Source organism: Phytophthora infestans, genomic scaffold, assembly GCF_000142945.1.
Source record: "Phytophthora infestans T30-4 supercont1.24 genomic scaffold, whole genome shotgun sequence".
Taxonomy (NCBI): Eukaryota; Oomycota; class Peronosporomycetes; order Peronosporales; family Peronosporaceae; genus Phytophthora; species Phytophthora infestans.
Window position 1 is genome coordinate 1079939 of NW_003303735.1, and position 27199 is coordinate 1107137.

A 27199-nucleotide genomic window follows, 5' to 3' on the forward strand; every position below is an offset into this window, starting at 1 on the left:
CACCCGACCGAGAGTTCGTCGCTTGAACAACTTGGGCGGTGTCACGTCTTTGTCGACGGGTGATAATCCGCAACCACGGAGAAATCACTACACCACATGTTCATAATCAATATGATTCCACATTACCAGGCTCATCCCCCAAATTCTTGCATCCACGTCTTCAGTCTCTGTTTGCTCGTCGTTCCTTCACGCTCTTGATCCTTTAGGCGCTGAATGAGGTTGTGGACGTCGCGAATTTTCATGTTACAGTCTGAATTTTCAAGGACAAACTGCAGAATATTTTTCTTCTTTGCCTTCGCCTTGCGCAAAACATCAACCGTCTTCACCATGGAAGGAGCAAGTGCCGTTCGGACCGACGAGTAGTGCTCGTAGTTGGAACGAGTCAGGGGATGGTTATGCTGCAGTTTGGCAGTAGTGACGCATAACGCGAACACAGGGTCGTTTGTGCTACCATTGACGACACGGACACAAGCGTTTATCTGAAGGAAGAACATATATTTTGTCAGTATTACGAAAGGCATTACAGCACATCCAGTTGCAGGTGTCCCATCTGAACCCGACTCGATGGGAATTCACCCATCTGTGCCCAACTCGATAGTATTTAGCCCAACTGTGCCCAAATATAAATGACTACATACCTGTGCACCGCACTCAGTCGATCGTATTTCCCGACGTGGCCGCTTGCCTTTACCCCGCGGTTTGTACTTGCCCGCGTGGGTGCAAACAAGGGTCTTGCTGTACCAGATCCACTCCTCTGGGATTAGAGGAGCTAAAGTATTTTGCTTCTGGATCTTGCGGTCGCGCTCCTGGACCTTGTTGTTAGTACGAATTCGAAAGCTCTGGTACACATACAGTAGTAATTAGGCTAGTTGTCAACTAAACAATTTCTTAGCGATGCGAACCTGGTATGTCTGCGCCTTATACTCGTTGAGGTAAGCATGGAATGACTCCCACGAGTCAAACTGCATCTGAAGTAGCTGGGGGGCTAAGGCACAAGATGTTTCTCCACTGGAGGCCTCCTCTTGTGCGCTCTGTGTCTCGAACTGGCTCGAGGTTTGCGACGACTGTACACTCGAGTCCCCGGATGGCAGTGTCCACTCGGCGTCGCTGTCACCGTTGTCGCTATCATCTTCACTCGGAGCAGCGTACTGTCGGCGCTTTTGTGCTGGACGCGGCCGGCGCTCCATACTTGCCGCTTTGCTCTTTTTGTCCAAATGAAGGGGAGCCACTCGTTCTGTCCTTGCAGTATACTGTATACGCCGTCGTTCGTATAGCGTGCGCAGAGCATGACACACGAGGAATAGGGCATGACAAAGAAGAGACCTCCTCCGATGGGCGCAGTAGCCACTCTCAGCCTCTTTAACCTTTTAGCCCAGCCTTAAACCCGTTTATCTCTTTAAAATAAACCAGAGCATTTTGTGAAATATACACAACATTTTGGCACGCACCCTTATTATCTTGTACTTTATAGATCTACTTAGGTGACCGGACCATAAAATGGTCCGCATATTATGCGGATGTAGCGAAAACAAACACTATTGCTCTTCTAGACCAATCGAGATGGTCTTTTCAACAAAAGTTTTGACGATCTAGTATCACTTCAGACAGACCACCTAAACGCTGCCCACTAGAAAAACCTGGGACATCTGTGTTTTGATTGGCCTGAATAATTTTTATCGAAATATTTTCTGTCAGATCCCATGCGACCAGCCAGAATGATTAGCCGGTTTGCCGAAGTGATCCGACCGATGACCAAGCTGTTTGACAGTCGTCGACAGGAACGAGATCTATTTTATTCGAGGATGTCCAGCATGTACATTAGCACTCAAGGCATACCACAGCACCAGGATCGAAGACTGACCCTGTGCGCTAATGCGTGAGGCGGGTATTAAGGTGCTGAAGCATCTCCCCATGCGATGATCGGAAACGAGCTCGCTGCACGAGTCGTGCATCGTGACATCACCAAAAACTGACAGCACTTTATTGAGACACCTGACGACTATCCAGTACGAATGGCAGCCACAAGCAGGGTCCGCGACTCAATACAAACTATTGAGTCAATTCCGCTGCACGACAAAACATGTTCGGTACTGTAGGCCAACTGGGCCTGTCACTGGTCTCTTAACCATAGCCAGATCCGCGTGTTTGCTCAGTACCACAGTTCATGGAGGTAACCCTACCCAATAACAGGATTTGCGGGTTCAGATTCTGCCTTCGAGGCAGCAGTGTCCGAATAAATGGACTCTACATGTAATACACTGTATTGTTACTTCACATGTTGGAGACCTATGGCTGGCTCGACAGCCTGAGCTATAAGCAGAGCTCCCGTTGGCTTACCTCAACCAGAGGGATAACGTCGGCGCCGCTCGAGCAGTGGACTTCGCGCCCTTCTGATTCATCTCCTATTCCGGCAACAGCTCGTACCAGGCCACGCACGCAATTTGCGCGGCGCTAATAAAACCGCTGCTGCTTGGTTTGCCGGCTGGTGTCAACGTCCCATAGTGGTTGGAGTAAAGTAACCCCCGAAAAACGCTGTGAACACCGTTCACTGAACGGCGCACCTTAATCGCATCCACGCCGTGTGGACTCCACGGACGCGGGCAATGGCGCCGGCATACTGAACGATTGCACCGTCCAGCGTCCACAAAAGTTATTGCGACCACTTCAAAAATCCTGAAAGCCGATCAATCTAAATCAGCGGGGAATGCGGTCTAGCGTCGTCTATGACTTGATATTTGTATTTTCATGGGTTCCAATGAAATCATAACCCACGCGCCACATGTCGCAGTGTGCTCCTGCCAAAACGTATTGTGTCCATCCCTCGCTCGGAAAAGCGTACAATTATCAAGTGAGTTGCCCTCGATCAAGCCATTGAATCTCTCATCTGATACTCTCGTCCGGTTTTTACCGGTCATCAGATGTGTGGCACAGTCTGCACAGCACCAGGCAGCCCCTGCTCCTCGCAGCGAGCCAAACTGACGTCGACGTCTGCCGCTCTCATTCTCAAAACCGCCGGCTTTAGCGCACACCCCAAGAGCTCGTTGCCCGCATCACTACACACACCACTCATAATGAGGAAAGAAACTATGACCCACTCGCACACCTTCGGCGGCTATGCTGGTGAGCGCCCCATCACGCGTCACGACCTCAAGCACGCCACGCGTATTGTGGTCAAGATGGGAACCAGTGTGGTGTCCACCAACGGCGAGCCCGCGCTTGGTCGCATTGCCTCCATCGTGGAGCAGGTATGTATGCTCAAGCGCCAGGGTAAGGAGGTGCTACTGGTGACCAGCGGCTCCGTCGGCATCGGCCGCAAGCGCCTCAACAAGCAGATTCTGCTGTCTGCCTCGCTACGGACGCACGTGCAGGGCAACCAGCAGATGCTGGCGCTCGAGAAGAAGAAGGGCGCAATGGCCGCCGCTGGTCAGGTTGGTCTCATGTCCCTCTACGAGACTCTCTTCTCGCTGTACGACGTGGCCTGCTCGCAGGTGCTCGTCACGGCCTCCGACTTCAAGACGGCCCAGAACCGTGCCAACATGCGCGACACGATGCTCAATCTACTGGAGCTGGACGTCGTCCCCATCGTCAACGAGAACGATGCTGTCAGCGCCTCGCCCGACGGAACTGTCTTCACGGACAACGACTCGCTCGCTGCATTGGTGGGCGGCGAGATCGAAGCCGACCTCCTGATGCTGCTCACGGACGTGGAAGGACTGTACAATAAGCCCCCCAGTCAGCCTGGTGCCAAGGTCATCTCGGTCTTCCGGCCCGAGAACAACAGCTTCAAGATTGGCGAGAAATCGAGTGTCGGACGTGGCGGTATGGGCGCCAAGATCGAGGCTGCTCAGTCAGCGATTTCACAAGGAGTGAACGCGGTGGTTATTGCCAGTGGCTTCAAGTACGGCGTGGTGAATTCCATCATGAAGGGCTCAAGTCTTGGTACGCTCTTCGTCGCCAACCCTGGTGTCGAGTCTCCCGACTCCATGTCAGCCGAGGAGATGGCCAACGCTGCTCGCGAAGGTTGCCACCAGCTCCAGGCTCTGTCTTCAGAAGAACGTGCTGACATTCTGTTCCGTATTGCCGATGAGCTCAAGAACAACAGCAAGTCGATTCTCAACGCCAACCGCAAGGATCTTCAGGCCGCACAGAAGTCCTCTATTGACGAGGGACTTATTGCTCGATTGAAGCTGTCAGAAGAGAAGCTGGAGACACTTGCCGACGGTATCCGAAGTATCGCCGAGTCCGAGGAACCGATTGGTCGTATGCTGAAGCGCACGGAGCTGGCGTCTGGCCTGGTGCTGCATCAGGAGACAGCATCGATTGGTGTGCTACTCGTCATCTTCGAGAGCCGTCCGGACTCGCTCCCGCAGATCGCCGCACTTGCTTTGCGTAGTGGCAACGGTCTGCTGCTGAAGGGCGGCAAGGAGGCACTTCACAGTAACGCTGTGCTGCACAAGATTATTGTGAAGGCGGTGGAAGACGCAACGAACGGCAAGGTGAAGAAAGACGTCATTGGTCTGGTCACGTCACGTGAGGAGATTTCAGATCTGTTGCGTCTGGACGACGTCATCGATCTGTGCATCCCTCGTGGCTCGGGCTCCATGGTCAGCTTCATCAAAAAGAACACGCGCATTCCTGTTCTTGGCCACGCTGAAGGTGTGTGCCACATGTACATCCACAGTGCGGCTGATGTGAAGAAGGCCATTGAGCTCGCGATTGACGCTAAGACGGACTACCCGGCTGCTTGCAATGCCCTTGAGACGCTGCTATTGGATGAATCTCTGGTGAGCAGTGGCCAAGACAAGGAGATCTTAGTGAAGCTTGAAGAGGCAGGTATTAATCTGCACATCGCCCCCAACGCTGCCAAGTTGGGTGTCGCTACGGCCAAGTCGCGTCCTACCGACACACTGTCCACCGAGTACGGCTCCCCGGACCTTACAATCGAGGTGGTGAAGGGCGTTGGCGCTGCCATTGCTCACATCAACCAGTACAGCAGTGGCCACACTGAGTGTATCGTGACGGAGGACGCCGTTGCTGCCGAGCAGTTTCAACAGATGATTGACAGCGCCTGTGTGTTCCACAACGCCAGCACTCGCTTTGCTGACGGTTACCGCTTCGGTTTGGGCGCTGAGGTCGGCATCAGTACTGGTCGCATTCACGCTCGTGGACCTGTGGGCGTCGAGGGTCTGCTTACCACCAAGTGGAAGCTTGTGTCTGAGAGCGGCCACACCGTCTCGCAGTTCTCGTCAACCAAGAGCAATCATCCGCTCAAGTACACGCACAAGAAGCTCGAGCTGATCCAGAAGGAGGCAAATGTTGCCCGCCCGAGGAGTAGCCGGTTGTAAGAGGCCGCCTATTCTATAGCTGGTTGCTAGTGTAGCGCAGGAAATTTACATGAAGTACATCAGCAACGAAATAAATCAATTCGACCGATACAATTACAATATTTCCAAACAATAATTGTGTTTTTGCGAACGATTATTGCTGTAAAAAGCACTTTTTTCTATCAGAAGTCCATGTCATCTTCGTCCTCGTCTTTCTGTCGCTTCATGCGCTTACGACGTTCGCTGTCGTTAATGGCGGTCACATCACGCGTCGCCTTGGCTCGCAATGTGTCGATATCGTCTGCATCCTCTGCCCACTCGAGCACAAGATGTCTACCGTACAGATGCGAGCTGGCAAGAGCCGAGAATGCGTTGCGAGCTTCCTGCTCCGTGAGAAATTCAACGAACGCAAAGCCACGGTGTCTGCCGTCGAATTTCTTGGGCATGCGCACACGTTTGAGCTGTCCGAAGGCACCGAACAACTCGCGAATTTCGTTGCTCGTTGCTTCGAATGCAACATTTCGCACAATGATTTTCGACTTTCGACCTTCACCGTCCACTTCACCAGCCGCGCGCTTGGGAGCAGTCGACGCCTTCTTCTGAGAGAGCTTCAAATTCAGTGCGTGGCCATCCACGACCGTGTTCTGTAGCGTCTGCAACGCTCGCTCTGTATCCTTCGCATCGACGTATTCCACGAAGCCAAAACCCATGGACAACATGCCTCGCTTGGGGTCTTTCCGACGAGCTACGGTGACTTTACGTAGCTTACCACAACGCGCAAAGATCTTCTCCAGTGCTGGCTCCTTCGTCGAGAAATTCAAGTTCTTAACACAAATCGTGTGGCACGCGTCACCCACAGCAGCATCAGCATCGTCATCAACGTCTGGCACCACGGCAGATGTAGTTTTGATGCCTTTCTGTTCTGAAGACGACGTGTTAGTACTCGAAGCCGGACGATCGAACACTTTAACAGGAGCCCACTCAAGATACAACGGCACATGCTGGTACTTCTTGTACGCTAGAGAGCGGAAGGCTTTGCGAGCTTCCGAAGGCTCCAGGAACTCCACGACAGCGAGAGTCTTCGAAGGTGGCAGCAGGAAGCGACCGATCTCTCCGTGTTTACGGAAAAGCTGAGCCAGTTCTTCCTCGTCGGTGGTGTGTGGGAGATTCTTGATCAAGATGACAGTCGTACTTCGCTCGATCTTTTTCGCTTGCTGTTGGGTTGGCTTCTTTACTAAAGCTCCTTCAATGGCGTTGAGATCCACGCCTTCTCGAGCGAAGAAATCTTTGTTCTCCTTGACCAGCATCGTCTCGCCAATAGCAAGACGCACAGCCATGTTGCCCTGTTCCTTGTCCATAATCTCGCCACGTTTCACGCCCATACGCTCGGCGAGTGACCCCACAGTCGCGTCTCCGCGAATGTACGAAGCGTTCCATCCCGTCTTCTTCTGGGCCTGAATCTGACGCTCTAGTTCCTTACGTTGTTTGTAGCTCAAATTCGGGTCTGCCAGAGCCGCCTCTGGGTCGAGTTTGACAGGCTTGGAGCGTGCGAAGATCACGTGGAGACGTCGACCTTGGAACGCCATTCCGTTCAGAGTTGTGAGTGCTGCTTGAGCATCCACAGTGGTGCGGAATAATACAAAACCGTAGCCTTTGCGACGGCGTGTGTCATCCAGCGGCATGTGTACTTCTTCCACGGGACCATACGTCGAGCACAGTGCCTCCAGATCCTCCTCAACTGCCGTGAATGGCAAGTTCCGCACGAATAAACGCGCGGTGGGTTTGTCGTCTTCAGTCCCCGCTTCGCCTGGCGCATTCTTCGTGGACCCAGCGGCCTCATCCTCATCCTCTTCCATGTCTTCATCAACCAAATCCTTGTCGATACTTTTGCTCATTTTGGAGCGCAGGAAGTCCATATCGGACATGGCTTCCGATTTCTTGCCCTTCTTTACCTTCTCCGTGCTATCTTCTTCATCTTCATCAGGTTTCATCGTGTCAAGTTCCTGGTATTCGTCGTCACTGTCCTCTGCGTCAGCAATATCCACGCCCTTGGTAGCTGTTTTACCGTCCGTCGGCCCCTGCACATCGTCATTGGCCCAGAACTTCGTCTTGGATCGGGCCTGCATGGTCTCCATGAACTCTTGAAATTCGCCGCTCGTCTCGTCCGGCTTGACCTTCTTCTTTTCCTTCTTCTCGGGAGATATCTTGTCTTCCTTTGAGGTCGCTACGACACCCGACTCCGAGTGCAGCTTCTGATAGCGACCGCTTCCAGCCGAGTATTTGCTCCATGGCCTCTCCATATCATCAGATTCCCTCTAAACACAGCTTTAAATCATCAGCACCAAGCCACTAACAAGTTTTGGCAAACCAACTTGCGTTCGTACCGCTAGCGCAACGCGCACATTAATCTTGCACGTGTCAAAGAAGCTCTGATGGAAAAACTTGCGCGCCTGCTCTGCCTGTGTCGAGCTCTTGAAGCCCACGAAGCCGAAGCGCCGGGACTTGCTGCCGTCTTTGGTGCGGATCACGCAAGCGTCCGTCACCTCGCCCTGCGCCGCGAAGTGCTCACGCAACCGCGCTGAGTCTACGTAAGCCGGCAGATTCTGTACATACAAACGCGTGACTGTCTCTTGCGCTTCGTCCTTTAGCGCACTCGTCTTCGCTATTGCTGCCATCGTCTCGCTTCCAGTCGTCCGTCGGTCAGTGACGTCGTTTGATGAAATACGTGTGAGTTTACATAAATCCGCCAATTTAAGCAGTAAAGAAAAGTATGTTAAGTCACAGGTGATTTTGCTTAATTGTTGTTAATTAAACAGCAAGAAATGAGTGGAGTTCAATTTGAAGAGGTCAACTGATAAATACAGGTTAAACTCACAAAGTGATTAAACAGTACATGTGCAATTTCCATTGGACAGCAGCAAATGTCCACATTACTTTTAAAATGGTCCTTTTCATCATTTCAGATGGACATTTGAAGACACTGAGTTTTTGTACCTGCACACTGTACTAGCTCATTCGGTTGAAGGCATCTCACTATTGCGTAGCGCTCGCTGGAGCTCTTCGTAGTCCGCGAAGTTATCCGCCGAGATTACACCGTGACGGATGAAGAAGTCGAGCAGTAGAATGCACACGTCTGGCTTGAAGCGCTCAGGCTCCGACCACAGACGTGAAAGCACGTCTTGCACGGGCATAAGATCAAAGCTCTCCACCTCGCCGTCTTGATTAACCGGAACGACGTCCGTCGGTAGTTCCACGTCAAATATGAGCATCGTAACGTTTGTCAAGCCGTAGGGATGCTTGGACACGTACGAGATGCTGCCGGCAGCCACGAATCGCGGGCGTGTCCACGATGGATCCAACCCTGCCTCTTCCTGTGCCTCTTTCACCATATTGTCGAGTGCCGTGATACCTGAAGGTAGTCCTCCGCCTACGATGGTGTCGCGCATCAGTGGCCAGCGTTTCTTGGAGGCGCTACGAGTTGCAATCCACACGTGTGTCACTGTTCCAGTCTCCTTGTCACGCACAAATCCATTAAGGTGGGTGGCGAACTGGCTGAGACCGAAGTAGGGCCCCACACCGCGGTGATTGGTAAAGAGCGTCGGACTGGAGAACGTCGTCCTTGCCATGTAGACTTCGTCCTGCCAGAACGGGAAAGCGCCTTCCTGCTTGAGTTCGGCCTCCATCTTCTGGAACGCCTGAGATCGTTCCTCAACAGTGCTGAACCGCGGCTTCATGATGATCTCGTGGTCCGTCACCTCCAGTAGATCCTTAAACTTGCTCAAACGCTGGTAACACGATAGAGGGCTCATTATTACAGACAACTGGGAGTGTAGATAAGACTCAGAGTGAGATTACCTCTCGCCGCTCCTTCAGGACGACCCCGCCACTACAGACTTACACGGGCCCTGGACGCCCAGTACGCGTCCCCATACCTCCCCTTCATCAGGGTGCAGCATGACACGCAGAGGCACATACGCGTCGGGTGTCCATCTTTTCACGCGTGCTACCAGCGGTCGCCACGCCATCGAAATCCTACGGAGTAATCCAATCAACACGAATTAAAACGTGATACCTTACAAAAATTAAGTGTAATTGAAGAGGAGGGAGATGCTGACGTACTTGGCGATGATCACCGAAAGAAATAACGTCGTGAGTGGTGCGAACCCCCTCTATATATTACATGAACCTTTCTCTCCTGCCTAAGCCTTCATCACCTCAGTCCTCAGTGCAGGATAAAGTTTAGCGAGTGCGACTTCCCGAACTCGTCCGAGCCATCGCTGTCTGCATCCTCTTCCATCTCAGCATCAGGCGCTTCTTGACCATACCTCGCACGCTCACCGGCGAATTCACGGGACTGGCCCTCGCCGCCGCGCTGACCATTAAAGCCGTTCATGCGTTGCTGCTGCTGCTGCGCGTGAGGCAGTGCCATACGCACGTCCTCCTGGTGCTCGTAGCCATTACCATCGTCTTCAACGCGGTGCGCGCGTCCATCCACCACAGCGGACGGAGGAAGATTGCGTCGCGGAGCGCCACCCGTCATCGCCTGCTGCTCCACGAATTCGTCCTTCATCGCCTTGAGATCAGACAATGACATGCCCATGAACACGCCGAAGCCGTAGTACACTTTCTCATCTTCGTTGTCGTTGTCCTCAGCCACGCCTCCAGCTCGCGGCAGGTTCGAGCCAGGAGCTGCCCCCTCACGACGCGTAGCCAATCGGTTCTCCATCGCCATTGCGCTAAAACTTTGCTCTTCGATACTGAACGAGGGATAGCGAAGCAAGATAAGCTCGTACTTAGTGATGAGCGGGTAGAATAAAAAAAGACAGATGCAACTCATCGTTACCGTTACCGAACTCTATTTCGCCCTCTAATCAACGCAACATGCTCTATTTCCTTCGGCGGAAGCGCTTGTACGACTTCTTCCCCTTCGATGCCAGGTCTTCGTTAGCATCACGAGCACGGTACTCGCCGTCTCCAGTGATCTGAGATCCTAGTTCCTTGTGTAGCTGTCGGAACTTACGAGCCGAGCCCACAGGACGCAGAGGAGCAGCAAGCAGACGACTCAGCTGAGCACGTAGCGACTGCACCGACTGATTGGCTGTCTTCTTCTTCTTGCCGTCCTGATTTCGCTGCTTGGCTCCCAACTCGAACAACAAATCCTCGTCCAAGTCCAAGTCTGCAGCGGCAGCCATTTGCTGGAACCACGTCGCCTCCGACTTGAGTTTACCCGCCGCGTTCTCCTGCTCGTTGATGCTCTTGGCAAGACGCAAACGCTCGTCAATTGCTTCCAGATACCGATGATCGAACGGGAAGTCCGACAGTCCAGTAGGTCGTTGCAACATCTTACAGATCTGTGTGTGGTACTTGGCATCAGTAGGCGACACCAGCGAGATACTCAGCCCATCTTTGTTCGCACGAGCCGTACGACCACTTCGATGCACGAACACCTCGGTAGAACGAGCAATATGGTAGTGCACGACGTAGTCCACGCTAGGGATATCCAGACCACGTGCTGCAACGTCAGTCGCCACCAGAATCCCCTTCGAGTGTGAACGGAAGCCATCCAACTTCTTCAAACGTTGACGTTGCTGCATCTCGGCGTGTAGAGCAAACACGGGGAGGTTCAATAGAGTCAGCAGACCCGAAAGCTTGCGAACTTGATGGATAGCGTTCAAGAAAATGATGGTACGACCCGGATACTGTGTGAGGAAGAAGTACAGGAAACTGTCGCGTGTAGACTCCGTCACTTCGTGCTGACAGAGCTCGAGACCCGCAGGCAGAGACAAGGCCACATTCTGCTGTTGTTTCTTCAGTTTACGCTCCGCTTCTTCCGACATTAGTGGCTTTGCTCCCGGGATACCGATGTCAGACTCTGCGATACTAAGGTCCACAACTGCAGGCTTGCCACGTAGACCCACACGCTTCATGACTCGCTCCAGAACACTCAACGCGTTACGGTACTTCTTGGTTTTAGTCTTCTGGAAGCGACCACCTTCTGGAATCGTCAGCGTAGCGGAGAACAGAAACGTCTGGCGCACATGACGCGAAGCAGCTACCTCGACCTTCGTCTTCACGGACTTGTCAGTCTCCTTGGCAGTCGCAGACTTCTGTTGCTGCTTACGTTGCATCTTGAGTACATCATCAAGCATCATGACCTTCGATCCACTTGCAAACTTCGACATATCGATATCCTCGCCATCATCTTCGTCACTATCCTCGTTGTCTGCTTCATCGCTTTCCTCTTCTTCACTGTCTGAAAGATTCGTCAGTTCAGAAGCTGCAGATTTGTTCTTGCGACGCAACACCTCAAAGATCTTCTCCAATTCCGAATACGATCCTGGCTGCAGCATACGATCGGCCTCATCCACCACCAGGAAGCGTAGCGACGTTGCCAGATCCTGCATGTGTTCGTGGTTGGTCTCAATGATATCCCAAAGACGACCAGGTGTACCGATGACGATCTCAGGTCTGTAAGTGAGAATTCTCTTCTGCTTCTGCACAGCCATACCACCCACCAACGTCACCACGCCGATCTCGCGATTACGGACCATTTTTTCAAGATGTTGCTGGATCTGGATAGCCAGTTCGCGTGTTGGAGTCAAAATCAGCGCCTTGCAGTCCTTAATGTACCCTGGTTGCTCGCGTTCATGCAGCAATTGGCTCAAGATGGGAAGTCCAAAGGCCAACGTCTTACCGGACCCTGTCGGTGCGGCACCTACAACATCTCGGTTGTCAACAAGCGCTGGTAGCAACGTGCGTTCCTGAATGCGTGTCGGAGCACTGAAGCCGCATGTCTGCAGTGACTGCATAAGCAGAGGATGCAGCTTGAATTTGTTCCACTTAGGGAGGTTCACGTCTTTCAACGCCACAATCTCAACCAGCTCCTGCTCCTTCTTAGCCTTGCCACCGCGATTCTTCTTCTTCTTGTTCTTCTTCATAGCATCATCTCCACTTTCCTGCTGCTTCGTTTGTTCCTGCTTTTCCTCTTTCATCTCAGTGTCCTCCTGTTCTGTCTCCTGTGGCTTTTTTGCCTTAGTTTTCCTGCGTTTCTTCTTCTTTCCGCCCTCCTGTTGGCTCTTAACTTCTCCGACCAGCATCTTACCACCGTCTTCCGTATTCTCTACGCGGTAGTCGGTGAGTTCTTCCAGCTCGAAGGCGCATCCGTCCTGGAACCCCTCAAGCTGCATATCCTGGATGTCCACCTTTTCCCAGCCGGCGTTGGTCATCGACGAGCTCGCATCCACATCTGCACTGTTAGCGCCTGAGTTCGAGCGTTTCTTCCGCTTCTTGGACGGCTTCGACCCTGCTCCCGTCGCCGGCGCTAGAGTGTAGGGCACCACCGACAGTCCGCTCATGCTTCCACTTGACCAGTGGATTGACACGATTGCGACCTTGAAACACGGCGAGTCTCAACCAGCCGAATTTCAACCAATCCTCAGATCGTGTCAATCCCAACTCTAAATTTCGATGTGCCAAGCTCATAATTGCCGCAATCGCGAGCAGCGCAGATCTCCGGGGCAAGACATGCGTGTCTTCTCTTGCTTGGTGGCTACAGGCCGCTCAATACGGCGCTCGAACGCTGCGTTCATAGCTTGCACTACTAGTCGTCGTGGTCTAGCCACCGAGGCATTTGTATCGCGCCATTATCAGATGCAGGACCCAAAGGACGTCGCGGACTTCCTACGCCGCAAAAGCTTGGCTGTACGCGAGACAGACACGCACTTCGTGGTGCGCGACTGTCCGTTCTGCCATTCCACGCACGGCAAAACCGACAACCTCTTCAAAATGTACGTGCACAGGACGCAGGGTGTGTACAAATGCCACCGCTGCGGCTCTGCTGGTAGCTGGTTCGACTTTAAGCGCAAGCTGCAGGGCAGCGTGGGCGTCGCGTCCTCGAGTAGCGCGTTATACGGAGGCATTCATGCTGGAAAGCCTGGCGCTCCAGCAGAGGTGAAAGTTATCCAGGCCCTGGACAACGAGAAAGCTATGGCGATTCAGAAAAACCTGCTGGACGACCCCGAATTTGAGCCTGTGCTCCATTACCTTACGGACATCCGCGGTCTCTCCAAGGAGGTTCTGCAGAAGTACTGTGTTGGTGCAATCGAGCAGCCGTTTTGGGACCACGACGCAGGCGAACGCGTCAATGCCCACTGCATCTCCTTCCCGTGGATGGCTCGGCAGATGGACATGGACGCAATGGGCGTTGTGTGTCAAGATGAGAAAAAACAGGCAGCAGAAGACAAGAATTTGTACGACGTTGTCCGACTTAAGCTGCGTGCAGTGGAGGATAAAGCCAAGCAGCAGCTTGTACCAAAGGGTGGCAGTTGGGGACTCTTTGGCTGGAACACCGTTCCTGCCACTGCACAGGAGCTGGTGCTTACAGAGGGGGAATTTGACGCAATGGCTGTGCACCAAGCCACTGGTATGGCCGCTGTGTCACTACCCAATGGCTGTCAGTCTCTCCCTCCGAGTGTATTACCTTTGTTAGAGCGATTCAAGCGCATTTACTTGTGGATGGACAACGATGCCTCTGGACAGTCAAATGTTGAGAAATTTGCTGCGAAGCTCGGTATGGCTCGTTGCTATATAGTGCGCATGCCAGCGAATGCAGCATCGTCTTCTATCAAGGACGCAAACGACGCTCTTCGAGCTGATCTGGACCTTACAGCTATCGTGAACGCTGCAGAAATTATGCCGCACACTCAGATCACCACGTTCGAGGAGCTGCGTCGTGACGTTTACGAGGAAATCGTCAACCCGTTGAAGGCTTGTGGCGTGCAGTCGCGTGCCTTTCCGTCACTAAACAGACTGATGAAAGGTCATCGTATGGGCGAAGTGACAGTGTTGACGGGGCCTACAGGCTGCGGCAAGACTACATTCCTAAGTCAGTTATCGCTGGATTTGTGTGGCCAAGGAGTGAGCACATTGTGGGGCTCGTTTGAGATCAAGAACACTCGACTGATGCACAAGATGCTCACGCAACTTGCACAGCGGAACTTGTCAGGTGACGTCAAGGCTTTTGAAGCCGCAGCGGATCGATTTGAGGCGCTTCCGATGCACTTTTTGCGCTTCTTTGGTAGTACCAATGTCGATGAAGTGCTGGACGCTATGGAGTACGCGGTATACGCCTACGATGTGCAGCATATTCTGCTGGATAATGTGCAGTTCATGATGGCAGGGCCAAGGGCGTGGATACGACAAATTCGAGCGTCAGGATGCAGCGTTGGACAAGTTCCGGAAGTTCGCTTCAGCGAAGAATGTGCATCTCACGCTTGTGATTCACCCGAGGAAAGGAGCAGGAGGATCAAGATCTCACGCTGTCGTCTGTCTTCGGCACGGCCAAAGCTACTCAAGAAGCTGATAACGTGCTGATCTTGCAGCGTACACGTGGAGAATCCAAGCTGGATATCCGAAAGAACCGCTTTGACGGCACCTTGGGCTCGATCCCGTTGAGGTTTGAACTGGATTCTGGCTCCTTGCGTGAGGTAGGAACCGAAGGGATGTCCGAGGGCGTTGCAGCTGTTGATCTTGAGGCGGAGATGGAGCTCGCTCAAAGGCGACGCCAGAAGAGCTCTCGCACACAGGAACCTCTGCATCCAGAGCCTTTCGACATTGAACCACAAGCTGATCAATCTTCGCAGGCTTTCCAATACGTTGCAGCTTCTTCCGCTGCTCCACTGAACGGCACGAATAAATTTCATGGACACAACGGAAGTTCGACGAGTAGTTTCAAGGCCAACGGAAGCTCCTTGCCCAGACTTAATGGCGACGATACCGACGACTTCAATGGGAAAAGCAGTGGTCTCAATGGACATTCGAGTCCCTCTCGGCCCGGCAGCAATTTCAATGGCAGCGGACCACGAGCAAGCGGAGGTGAACCCTTTGCTGCTTTTACGCCTATCATCACACGGTAATTGCTGCTCAGTCGTGCTCTAGCCGTTAGATTTTGCCCAGTTTTTTTTCTATTACAAAAATTGTCATCAACTTCTACAGTGATCTCGGCCGAAAGTCCTTATTTTTTCTTATTTCAGTGATAATTGCTCGTAGATTGTCCATGTGACTGCGGTGGATAGCGTTCGCTTGACCACACGCGGAAAAATTCCTTTAGCGAAGCCGCGCAATCCTTCAAGGTTATAGATCTTGGCCACTGTCTGGCGTAGTGTGAGTGAGTTTTGCACCGAAGACGCGCAGCCTTCACTGGGATTTACCATTATGGCCAGTTGCATGCGCGTCTTTACAACATCGGCTGGGTGGACGATAGACGTGGCCAACACGCCCGCGACCACGCCGCTGCTGAAGTGCACACTGTACACGGGCAGATGCGAGAACTTCTCGGTCCATGATTCGCGTAAGCGAGTGTATATGAGAACATACAGACCAGAGAACGGTACATCTCGAATGAGCGTAGGCACCATGCCACGGTACAGTCCGCAGACGCCTTCGTGGTGCAGCACGTGGCGCAACACGTGCAAGTTGCTGTCGAAAGTACCCGGCGGTAAAAACTCCATTCGTGCCTTGACAATAGTGAAAGGAGACATGACGCCGCCTGCAAAAGTGCGAGCGAAGGCTCCAGCCAGGAACGTGTTGACTGCAGTGTGCGGAAACATGTTGAGGCAGTGATCCAGCGTAGCGAAGTAGAGACCAGCGCCGCCTGCCACTCGAACGAGTGTAGACGACGTGCCTCGCCACATAGAGCGTAGCCTCGCCACGGGGTCATCAGCTGGGCGCGACGCCTTGATGGTCTCCGGAAGAGAAAGGCGCGAGGATCCTGTAGATACCTTGGGAGGCTCCGAATGAGCCGTGAACGCGCCTTGTTGATGCGTGCGCAGCACGTCTAGAGGTTGGAAGGCCAGTGCAGAGATCATACCTGACAGTGCGCCGGCCAATAACTTCTTGGTCTTGCGTGTGGCGCTCGACAGCTCGTCGATGCGGCGCTGGTCTTCCGCCAGCTTCACCACCGAAGCCGCTGTCATCGCCTCTTTGCTTACTTGCGGTGATGGATGATGGCAACACGGAGCGAGTTTGAGAGGGGACACATACCTGCTGTGTTTTTGGCTGAAACCAAGTGTTTTTTGCTCCAACCAAAACACAGCTTAAAAAGCTTAAAAACATACGGAACGTAGCTCCAAAATCGGTGAAGCTAATACCGGTTTTGTGAAAACAAAATCGGTGAAGCTAATACCGGTATTGTGAAAATGTCACCTGTAGACCAGCTAAAGTAAAAAATGGAAGTGCCTACGTTCACCAGTACTATCTACGAAAACGGCCAGGGTTTTATTACCGGAATACCGGGGTAAGGGTATCTCACTTTGAGATTTTTGAGAATTTAGAGATTTTGCTGGCCACTCAATTTCAAAATCCCCCTCTCCACACTTCCAGCACCAGAACTCACCAGCAAGCGATGCCGTCACGGAAGACGAAGAAGCGTGCCCATGTCAGCGACAGCGACCCACAACAGCGGAGATGATGCCGAGGATATCGAAGGCGTCAGCGTCTCTTTCCCCCCCTTTAGCGGGGAATTTAAGTCCTGGGACGCATTCCACGAGGAGCTAAAGAGGTAATGCTTACAAATTCTCTTATATGAGATAAAAACTCATATTTATTTAATTGATAGGTACCAGGAAGAGACGCATCAACTGTACAAGATTCGCTCTACCAACTCCGTGGGCGATCGCAACAAACAGCGTCGAGCTGTAGCCTTGCGCCGCGGGACTTCTCCCGTTATTTTTGACGAGTCGCTACAGCTCTATACGAAAACGCTTATTTGCACGCACGGGTGGAGATTCAATCCCAGGGGGAAAGGAGCGAGAACCAACCACAAAATCCGTTCCATCGACTGCCCTGCAAAGCTGACTGCCGTTCTTATCAAGGAAGGAAACGAGAATTACAAAGTTCGGGTCACCAAGCACGTGGTCACTCACAACCACGACGTCGGTCAAGACGTCTACTATACCTACGCAGAAGCCCGAAAAATTACTTCGCCAGGCACGCAACGTGTCGTCAGGACGATGATGCAAGGTAACGATTCTCTATATCCTTGTTAGCTATAATCGTTCCGAACCATTTTCAATTGTCTTAGGTGGTTCTAAGAAGAAGAAGATTCTGCGCTATCTCAAGGAGGTCTCGGGAAAGGTTGTTCTACCCAAGGATGTCGAGAATCTCATTGCTAAGATGCGTAAGGAGACTTACACTTCTGAGGACGACAACGTGCGCGTGGCTCAAGTGCTTCAAGACTTTAGTGAGGGGCCTGGCAACGGTGTCAACGTCTTTCGCGATAAAACTACGGGGCTTACAACGTGCATTACATTCCAGACGGCCCACATGCGACGGATGGTGCGCAAGTTTCCGGAGGCTGTTTGCGTCGATGCGACCTACGGAACCAACATCAATCGGTACGTCGTATGAACTGGAGTTGTATTTACCAATACGTTGGTGTTGTGGTCACCAACACATCGGTATCGTAGAAGTAATTGTGAATGATTTACCAACTAATACTAATACACCTTCTGATCGTTCTACAGATATCGGTTGTTCAGCTTCATGATTACGGACAAGTTCGGGTGTGGAGCTTTTGCGCAGCATTCTCTAGTGGACGGAGAGAGTAGGTTGAACATGGAGTGCGCAGTAAGAGCTTTCGAGCAGAACAACACAGAGTGGAAGAATGTGATGGTTATCGTCATTGACAAGGATTTCACGGAACTGGCGCTGCTGCGCGATGAATTTTCCTTGTGCGACTATCATCCTCTGCCACTTTCACGTTATTGACTATCTCCAGCGAGCGGTGAGCAAGAAAGACTATGCGTTATTCAGTTTTGAGAAGATGCACGTGAAGAATACCCTGACGTTGATGGTTCGTGCGGAGAGTGAGAGTCTTTTTGATGATTACCTGTCGGCATTGAGGAAGCTGTGTGCGAGTAAATCCACGTTTCTGGATTACTTCGAGGAGGATTGGTTAAACTGCAAGGAACTGTGGTGTACCTTTGAGCGCGAAAACATCCCGCATCTAGACAACAGCACAAACAATCGTCTCGAAGCCAGTTGGGGTGCTGCAAAGGACTTGTTACATCGTCATATGGCTATGGATGAGTGTATCAACCATCTCCTATTTCTACAACAGTCTGCAGAAGACGTGTATAATGCGAAGGTCAAGCGCGTCAGTTTTCGCTACAATCAAAATTACGATGACGAGATGACTGCCCTGGCAAAGTGCGCTACTCATTACGCATGTAATTTGGTCGAGGAGCAGTATCACGTTAGCGGAAGAGTGTCGTACGTTGTTATAAGTGAGGGAATTACCTTTACTCTCTCTAGTTCTACAGCCTCGGGTGCGAAATATGCTGTCAGCGTGTATGAGAACTCCTGCAGTTGCTCCTTTTACCAGACCGTGTTACTTCCTTGCCGTCACATCCTGTATTTGCGGCGGCAACATTCAGAATTTCGATCTATTATTCCATGTGAGGCGATTCCGCTGAGATGGTTGCTGTGGATGACGGAGACGACTCAAGTGCTCCTGATATGACACAGAAGTTCTACATCGAAGATGTCGAAGCGCCTTTAAAACGTGTCCTTGCACATAGTCAGAAGTATCGATCGGGGTTTGCAGTGTGCCAGAGGATAGCCGAAGTTATTGCAGACAACGGGTCACGAAGCTTTCGCGTTTGGCTTACCCTTTTGGAAGGCCTGGAGAAGATCGCCCGTCACAATGATGTACCGCCATCCTACACGGACGCAAGTATCGCTGGAGAACTCGCAAGTTTGGAAGACACTGGTGACAACGTTGGTGATGGTGTCGCCAATTCGTGTGATATTGGTGATGATACTGGTGATGATTCTGGTGATGATACTGGTGATGGTGTCACCAATTCAGCTAGTGTTAGTGAAAATACAACCAATTCTGGACGTGTTCTAGCGTCCGATTCGCCGATGGAGATAAAAATCGAAAAGGAAGGACGGTCCACCCAGGTTTCAACTGCGATAACTAGACGGAGGCTAAACCTTTACATTTCACAGCGACTCGAGCGATATAGTAGTCAACATTGTGTTGAACACGTCCAGTAAACCTGCAGGAAGACCACGCGATTTGCGGGTGAAATGTGGCTTAGTGACGGGTGCGTATTTGTAGCGGCACTGAAGGTAGCGGAACCATATAGTCGTACCCAAAATAGTGGTAGAATCACCCAAGTGCACGTCGTTGATCGAGTTTTTCTTGGGTTTCAAGGCGCTGCAGACCGTGCAAGAATGTTGGATACCAGGGAACAGTTGCTGAGTACAGTCTGCCAAAGTCGCGTCATCCTGATTCCAGTCTACATCGTTGTTGACATTTGCCATTGGTGCGGAGCGATCGTCGACTTTGGCTGTACGACAATTTGGATCTACGATCCTAAACACAACGAGGAATATTTGAACACAGTGACTACAATCATGACCAAGGAAGTTGTGCCAGTGATCGGCCAAGCATGTAAGTTAATTATCCGCCGGTCTTCGGCGTGGTATCAAGACGACGGGCACAATTGTGGGGGTTTTATTGTGAAGTGGTTTGAGACCTATATCAATGTCGCTCACAACACTAAAGTGGACGAAGACCTGGTGCAGCTGACTCCTGAATTTACTTCTGCTAAAGATTTGGACGATTGCAGATACAACATGTTTGAGTCAGTCTTATGGATGTTACAAGCTAGTAACGAATATGAGACCCACAATTGCAATCGTACCTCCACGACAAAAGTAGACTTCCTCCAAGATCTAGGTGTTTTCCTAATGACTCTGAAAAATGAATGTTCAAGAAGCTTATTCCTCGGACAACGGTATGTGGTACACACGATGCCTTACCAAGTTTTAGACATTTTTTCAGAAATACCGACCATACCGGGTTTTGCTTTACCCTCGCCCTAGCGATATTCCTTGAAGTAAATGGCTGTTTTACACCCGTGAACTGGTGAGCGTAGGGAGAGCCTTAAAAAATATCCCCTAGTATTTTCTTTTGAGACAAAATGATATGCACTTTGGACACTGTTTCTTCCTCGTGCAACCTTAAGCACTATTATTCCTCCTCAACTAATTCCACAAACGCTTGGTATCTTGGTCACCGTCAGGGTATTGTATGCACACAAAGTGTATTCTCAGACACCTTTTTTTGCCTACAAATTCGAAACTGCACAAAAAGTGTCAATAATGCACATTCCTACCAACCCATCTCCACTTTTCGATATTCTACCCATTCGACACTTTACCTTAATTCTCTTTCTTCTTGTCCTTCACTTCCGTCTTTTTCGAGGATCCGTGACGCGCTGCCCCCTTGATACGAAGCTGACTCCAATCTGGAGCAGTTTCCCCATGGTAGCCGTAGTCGAAAAACAGCTCCTCGCCCTTGGAAATATCTTGCTGGGCCCAAATGGAAATTCGGTGCTCGCCATTTACCGTCAGAACTTTTCCCTTGCACTTTTTGTATACTGCCGAGTGGTTCGCAAACTTGCTCTTATTGCCCTTGCGAATAGCGTCGACGACCGAGTCGTCGTCCACATCGAACAAAAAGCTGATAGTCATCTTGTCGTAGATACTTCCACGTCGTTCCGCTTCGTCCTGGGAAAGAAGCGAGCCGTGGTATTCGTAGATGAACTCGCCACGCTTGATCGGTTCCATGGCAAACGCTCCCCATCCGTGCGTGGTAGAGTACGCCACGCCAATTTTCTTGTGCTGACCACGCAAGATATTCACGTTACAGCAGATACCTAAGTCCAGTGCAGACATGTTCCTGCGCTCCTCATCGAAACCCAACGCAGGCACTTCGCTAGCGCCACAAGTGGTACACAAGTCGGGATTGCACTCGCGTGCAGCGATGAAACACGGACACGCCTTGGTTCGGCAATTACCGAGACTGCACTTGCAACCGGGGAACCTAAACACGTCACCAATTAGCAGTTGTTACAGATATTTCCAAGAGTATTCGAGTACACGAACCTGTTGGGACAGTCACGAGAGCACGAGCACGCTTTGTCGCACGTGTGGTCTCGAGTCATGCACGAGCAGTCATTCGAATCGCATGCGCCTTCGTGGTTGCATGGCTCGTACTCGTGGTTCGCTCCCTTGTCCTTCAAGCGGTTGTTTCTGGTTCGGTTAAGCAGGATACGGTTGTTACTACTCCGCGAGTTCCTCGCTCGTCCACGCTTACGGCCATTGTGAATCGAACGGCCATCAGGCGAGAGCGGCATGTCGTCCATTGAGCTGGTGCGAATAGGTTTGCTCTGTCGCTCGGATCCCAAGAACGCTCCGACTTCCTTACACGTCGTCGACTTGACCATCGACGCAATGATGCACGGGTTGTCACCGATGATAGTACGAAGCTTGCGAAGTAGAACCAGTTCAGTGTCACTTAATGCGTTGGCGGCAGTCTTCAAGTCGTCAGAAACGAGGCTCAATTGTTCAGCTTTCCAGCATTCACTCGAGCATTTCTCATCATCTTTCAGCGACTTCTTGACAATGGCAGTCACCTGAGCATAGTGAGAATCGTCCAGGTACTCGGACGCATCCGCCACCTCAGGGTAAATCTGCACGCGCTGGGGACGAGATTGTTTCCTTTTCGATGGCCTCGCAGCTTGCTTTGTCAAGCTCCGACTGGCTAACGTGCTGTTCCTCGTCGCAGCACGAGTAGATCGGCGTGTTTCAAGCGAGTCTCCGGTAAGTGCCACGTCCTCGTCCGTGGCAGTCTCGTAGGTGGTTCCATTCTCCATAGCAACGTCTTCGTCCGTCTGCACATCGTCGTGGGTATCGTCGCTTTTGACGTTGTCTTCAGCTGAGCAATTGGCGTCTGCACTCGGTGGAGGGCTCACAGTGGACGCACAACTATCTGGGCTGTGGCTAGACGGATCCACACTCTCGCCCTGCTCTTTTTCCACGTTGTCCTCCAGCTCTTTCTTCCTAGTAGCAGCCAGTGCTACAGCTGACAGATGAAGTGGCGGGTTGACAGGATCAACTCGATGAGCCGGAAGCGGGTGCTCGATACCGTGCTCAAGACAGTGATAATCGTAGCACATCCGACAGAACATGTCGCGATACGTGACCAGCAGCTCGGAATACTCGCCAGTCGAACGCAAACCCATCCCATAGCTCCGATTGGCGTGATTCCTTGCCAGATTCGAGTCAAAATACGTCAGTGGCGGTGCTAATCTCTCCTCCAGCGTCTGCTGCGACTCGCCACTGCGTCCAAGTGCCGGCTCCAAGACTGCAACCTTTGTCAACGGGAACTCCGCGGGCTTACTCGCGATCAGATCCTTCGCCTCCTTGATACGCCGTGCAGCAAGTCGAGTCGAATCGTCCAACTTCTTGATCTCCGCGTAGTCGGAGTACGCTTGCGCAAAGCCAGACAATTTTTTCAGCGCGTTAAACACGTTCTCCGTCGGGCCGCACTCCCGCACTACAAGACGCAACATAAACTCATTCACTTCGCCATCCAGACCGGTCGAGAGACTGGAGTTCTTGGGCGCGACGGCATCGTACCACGCCTCATCGATGTCTGCACCGTCGTCATCTTCACCAAAGTACGGCTTGTATCGCAAAATCGGGTCGTCTTCCACGCGGACATTGGCCTGTATGCCGATATATGCTGTACATCTACTAAGTGGCCGAATAATAGGCAGCTGGTTGACGTCTTGGGGATAGAGTTTCTCCTCGACGCCTAGTGTCTCGCCCCAGATGTTCGCGTACCCCAACGACAACTGCTGTGTCAGCTTTTCCTGCTTCATTTGGTTCAATAGAGATTTGTCCAGTACATCCACAGCACCCAGACGCTTGCTTTCCGCTACGTTCACATAGCAAAAAAAAACAAGAGCAGAGTTTAGTCACCTCACGAACGTCCACATAGCTCCAGAAGCACAACGTACGATGGGACGCCAGTCGCTGTTTCTGAAGCGTCTCCTGTGCCGCGAGATACGCTCGAACTTTCGATCTCGATTCGGTTAGAAGCGCCGTCGTTTTCCTCTGATGACACGCTCGAAGTCGGGGCAATTCACGCTGGATGACGTCTGTCACGCGGGTATCCATGTCTTCTTGTGTGGCGGTTAACTCGGGCTCATCGGCCACTAGCGCAGCTGAAATAAACTGCGCGGATTTCCCGAATTGTGGCAGCAGCTTGCACTTGCTCCTCAAGTCACCGTCCACATCTACGACACAAGACACCATTACGTTAGATACAAGCAATAAATAACACGCAGTGTCGTCCATCTACCACTTACCGTAGGTCAACAGCGGTTGGTCATACTCCGAGTAAAACGGGAGTGCCACAGTCGCATCCAGAGGCAGCAAATTCGTCGGCGCCGTGTCGAAACACACGTTGCGCCACACGGTACTGTGCATCACCGTGTCCCGCGCATTTCTAAAGCGTGCCAGTGTGTCCGAAACAACTCCAGGTTGTGCAGGCTGAGGACTCTGCACTGCAGACGAAGGTCGTGACTTGTTGTCTGGTTTCTTGGCTTTTGACTTGGAAGGCTTCTTCGCCTTGTTTGTCTTGCTATTCTTCCCTTGTTGCTCATTCGAACAAGCTGCAGTCGACGTCTTGGGCTTGCTGGGTCTATACTCTTCGTCGCTAACTTCCTCGTCCAGCAATGGCTCGAGCTCGTACCACGCTTTCGATTTCTTGTCGTTAACCTTGCCATCGTCACTTATCTCCGACTCAGACCACGCAGTGCCGTCGATAACGTTATTTTTGCTCTGGGATTTCGAGAAAAAGACCGACAAAGTTTGCGCTGACGCCTTTGACGACTTGGACGTCGGTTGCTTCGCTGCTAGTTTGGCTGTCACCTTCTTCTTCTTCTTCTTGGGAGGCGCAGCTCGTTCCTTCTTTTTCGATTTCTCGTCACGTAGACGTGCCAACTCCCGCTCCTGCGCCACTACGTCTTTAAGAGACATCGACTTACTTCGGGGACTCAAGAAACCTGCGCGGTTCTCGTCCGTGGACGATGAAGACTCGGATGAGTCGTCACTTGAACCGGGAAAGTCAAAGTCAAAGGGAGACGGAGACGCGGTCTTCTTCAGCACGGAGCTTTTAGTTCGAGACACTGGAGAGCTGTTCTTCTTCGAAGCTGCTTCACTTGCCTTGCGTTTAGTGCCTGTAGTCGGTCGACGTGTAGTGTTGCGAGGCGCCGACTTGCGATGGGCCATCGTCTGTAGCCTCTCGAACTCCCGTTGCTGGGCCTGCAGCTCGCTGAACGACATGGCGTCCGCAAACATGCGTCCGTCAGTATCAGCGAACCTTAACTGCGTCGTCTCCCCACTTGTATCATTATCAGAGTCCGTCGTTCCATTAAAATGGCCAGCAGTACTATTTTTCTCTTTCTTGTCGTTAAGAGACGCTGACTGATCACTGGTATCGTCTTCGTCTTGGTCATTAGAAGACGGTTGCTCCTCCTCGGACTCACTGTTATGGGTGGAGCTCATAACCTTTGGAGAGCTGGCCACAGTGCTAGAATGGGAGACCTTAGGCGATGACACACGCGCCTTCTTTGGAAGACTGGAGCGAGAGGTTTTGGATTCATCGGACGAGCTCACAAGCAATGGAGCGCTCTGTCTGCCACTGGCGGGCGCTGGCTCCTCGTCGCTCGAGTCGTCGACGACGATAACAGAGCTGGGCGGACTCGGCATTAGCTGTGGGAATCAGTACATTACGTCAGAACCAGAGCATATTAACGAGTGCTGACTGCATGAAAACTAACACAAGACTCGAATGAAGTTGCAAAGCTACTATTTGCCATGGATCACGGCCTGTAGGCGATGATATGCATGGATAAAAACCTACCTTGCCTCTCTCTTCCGTGAGCCTTTCGTTGGTTTCGCAAAGGTGACAATTGCTCAGGATTAGGGGCTTATTTGAGGTATTTAAGCTTGAATGTTGTCAAATTTTTAAGTGGCGAGGGTACACAAAAAGGGCACCACTACCTCATAAATTTGATACGGGAATCTTTCGGCAAACGTCGTGACCTGGTTTCAGCTGACGCGACTGGTACTCCCCCCCCTTCCTGCCTCTCTCTGTCTCTCTGTCTCTCTCTCACTCACACACACATGTACGAACGCACGTACTCGCTAACTCACAGTAGTTTGGATGAGGTGGTGTGAATTTCTGAACCAAGCTAACTGTAAGTGGCCGTGCAGCATCTTCAGCGTATTGACTTTCGCCTCGCTTGCGATTTAAAGATTTGACTGCTTGAGCATACTTAAGCAAATACCTCGGGATACTTCGCGTAGTTTAACATCAAAGCATGCCCTAAACCCTTAAAAGGCTCTTAGATTGTGGTCATATGCAACGAGGGCGATGGGGTGATGCAGTTTTTTAAGGGTTTGTTTTGGAAAAAATCACAAAACCTCAGCTGATGATTAATTTTTTAACGAACTTTCGCTCAAAATTAATTTGATGGTTATTAAAAGCGAATGCCGAAGCTCACATAATATGCATACCGGTATAATCCACAGCTTGAAAGAATTCTCGCAAATCAAAGAACGTAAATAACACTTCTTCTTGCTGAAATTTAAAAAAAACTCAAAGTATGCCCAACAAGAATTGGTCTTATCTGGTTTAATGGCAAAAACCAAGTGTCCCTTACATCTGTCAAGCCTCTATCATTGTGATTAGTTCAGAATGCTTTCTACGCTTACGGGCTATATGGAGCGATTTCAATTTAAAATCTGAAAATTGAAGGCCGGTAGATATTCGCTACGTTTTCCTTCGATATCAAGACAGAAGGCAGCAATTCTTCTGATACGGCTGGTCCACGGAGCTAATACGCTCGCAAGCCACCATGATGAGGTATTCATGGCTGCTTTTAAATCCACTATATAGCACACAGAAGCAGGCACACCATTTAATGGTGGGTATGTAAAAGGGGCAGCATACCTCATTTTATAGAACTGTTGCACTGATCCTAATTGAATAAAATTTTGTTCTTTCGAGCACGTGGACCAATCAAACGCAGCTGTGGCTCGTCATCCTTTTGTGGATTGCTGAGTCCATGACTCAATAGCCCGGCCAAGCAGCGAAAAAAGAGATAACTGGATGCATCAATTAAGTAAGTGCAAAATGAGAAGTGGGTTTGGTAGAAAACTCTCAAACAGACAGATTACTGTCAGATCACTCAGACTTATACATGCAGACTAGGATGCATGTTGATGTAGCTCCACAACACACACTAGACTGCACAATCCACACTTAGGCGCTGGGTCTACACAAATTCTTGACTGAGCATTCTCGATCCGATCTTTCTCTTGTGTCCCTTTTATTCTCACACTAAACAACAACAGTCCCGCTTACTGATACACAACTTGCACTTCCAGCCTGTACTATTCATCCTCCAAGTATCTGATGTACACCAACCTTACTTCTGCAAAAATTTCTCTGCTCACATATCCCTTCACATTTCAGCTGTTGCTCTTCGTTGCCTTCCTTTCTCCTCAGATGTCGCTGTTTATGGTAGTGTCTCGCACTAGATAATTCTTTGGCTTCACGCTTGTTGAAGTAGCCTCTAAACAGTTTGATTACCTTGACCTTAGTCACTCCAAAATATTATAATGAGATTTAGGAGGTCCTGTTTAAGTCGGTATGACTGGCTTAAGCTATACAGACACTAATGGCTGGTGTACAGCTATTGGTGGCCTCCTAATACTAATAAAGTACTCACTTCGTCTTTTGACGCCTACAAGTAACGTCTTCTTCCTCTCCCTACTTCTTCTCGACCTGTCATACGAGTTATAGGTTATGAGCCCAAGCCAAGCCTCAAGCGACGACTTCCCACGTCTCATCGGCGCTGAGAATTTCGACGTCTGGAAGACCCGTGTGTGCGCAGCACTAGATGGCAAGCACCTACTCGGCTACGTGAAGCAGCCCGACTACGACG

The 27199-nt window shown here is 51.2% G+C and overlaps 8 protein-coding genes across 8 annotated transcripts; 2 read left to right on the plus strand and 6 right to left on the minus strand.

Annotated features, from left to right (window-relative positions):
* Window positions 1-3021: 3021 nt before the first annotated feature.
* On the plus strand, window positions 3022-5345 carry PITG_12161 (delta-1-pyrroline-5-carboxylate synthetase; the record flags this gene model as incomplete). Its single annotated transcript, XM_002900735.1, has 1 exon — window positions 3022-5345. The coding sequence occupies one exon, from the start codon at window positions 3072-3074 to the stop codon at window positions 5343-5345; it is 2274 nt and encodes a 757-aa protein (XP_002900781.1).
* A 161-nt stretch (window positions 5346-5506) lies between these two features.
* PITG_12162 (RNA-binding protein, putative) lies at window positions 5507-7999 on the minus strand (the record flags this gene model as incomplete). The annotated part of the gene is made up of 4 exons (XM_002900736.1): window positions 5507-7131; window positions 7210-7483; window positions 7553-7639; window positions 7709-7999. The coding sequence occupies 4 exons, from the start codon at window positions 7997-7999 to the stop codon at window positions 5507-5509; spliced, it is 2277 nt and encodes a 758-aa protein (XP_002900782.1).
* Window positions 8000-8335: 336 nt separating this feature from the next.
* On the minus strand, window positions 8336-9349 carry PITG_12163 (uncharacterized protein; the record flags this gene model as incomplete). Its single annotated transcript, XM_002900737.1, has 2 exons — window positions 8336-9109; window positions 9212-9349. 2 exons carry the CDS (start codon window positions 9347-9349, stop codon window positions 8336-8338), a joined length of 912 nt encoding a protein of 303 aa, XP_002900783.1.
* Window positions 9350-9408: 59 nt separating this feature from the next.
* On the minus strand, window positions 9409-10116 carry PITG_12164 (uncharacterized protein; the record flags this gene model as incomplete). Its single annotated transcript, XM_002900738.1, has 1 exon — window positions 9409-10116. The coding sequence occupies one exon, from the start codon at window positions 10054-10056 to the stop codon at window positions 9547-9549; it is 510 nt and encodes a 169-aa protein (XP_002900784.1).
* A 94-nt stretch (window positions 10117-10210) lies between these two features.
* Window positions 10211-12679, minus strand: PITG_12165 (DEAD/DEAH box RNA helicase, putative; the record flags this gene model as incomplete). Its single annotated transcript, XM_002900739.1, has 2 exons — window positions 10211-12238; window positions 12416-12679. The coding sequence occupies 2 exons, from the start codon at window positions 12677-12679 to the stop codon at window positions 10211-10213; spliced, it is 2292 nt and encodes a 763-aa protein (XP_002900785.1).
* A 295-nt stretch (window positions 12680-12974) lies between these two features.
* Window positions 12975-15238, plus strand: PITG_12166 (twinkle protein, putative; the record flags this gene model as incomplete). Its single annotated transcript, XM_002900740.1, has 5 exons — window positions 12975-14488; window positions 14539-14564; window positions 14634-14977; window positions 15059-15125; window positions 15189-15238. 5 exons carry the CDS (start codon window positions 12975-12977, stop codon window positions 15236-15238), a joined length of 2001 nt encoding a protein of 666 aa, XP_002900786.1.
* A 108-nt stretch (window positions 15239-15346) lies between these two features.
* On the minus strand, window positions 15347-16297 carry PITG_12167 (Mitochondrial Carrier (MC) Family; the record flags this gene model as incomplete). Its single annotated transcript, XM_002900741.1, has 1 exon — window positions 15347-16297. One exon carries the CDS (start codon window positions 16295-16297, stop codon window positions 15347-15349), a length of 951 nt encoding a protein of 316 aa, XP_002900787.1.
* A 4258-nt stretch (window positions 16298-20555) lies between these two features.
* Window positions 20556-24956, minus strand: PITG_12169 (polycomb-like protein; the record flags this gene model as incomplete). Its single annotated transcript, XM_002900742.1, has 4 exons — window positions 20556-21219; window positions 21282-23118; window positions 23201-23479; window positions 23552-24956. The coding sequence occupies 4 exons, from the start codon at window positions 24954-24956 to the stop codon at window positions 20556-20558; spliced, it is 4185 nt and encodes a 1394-aa protein (XP_002900788.1).
* Between the last annotated feature and the right edge of the window lie 2243 nt (window positions 24957-27199).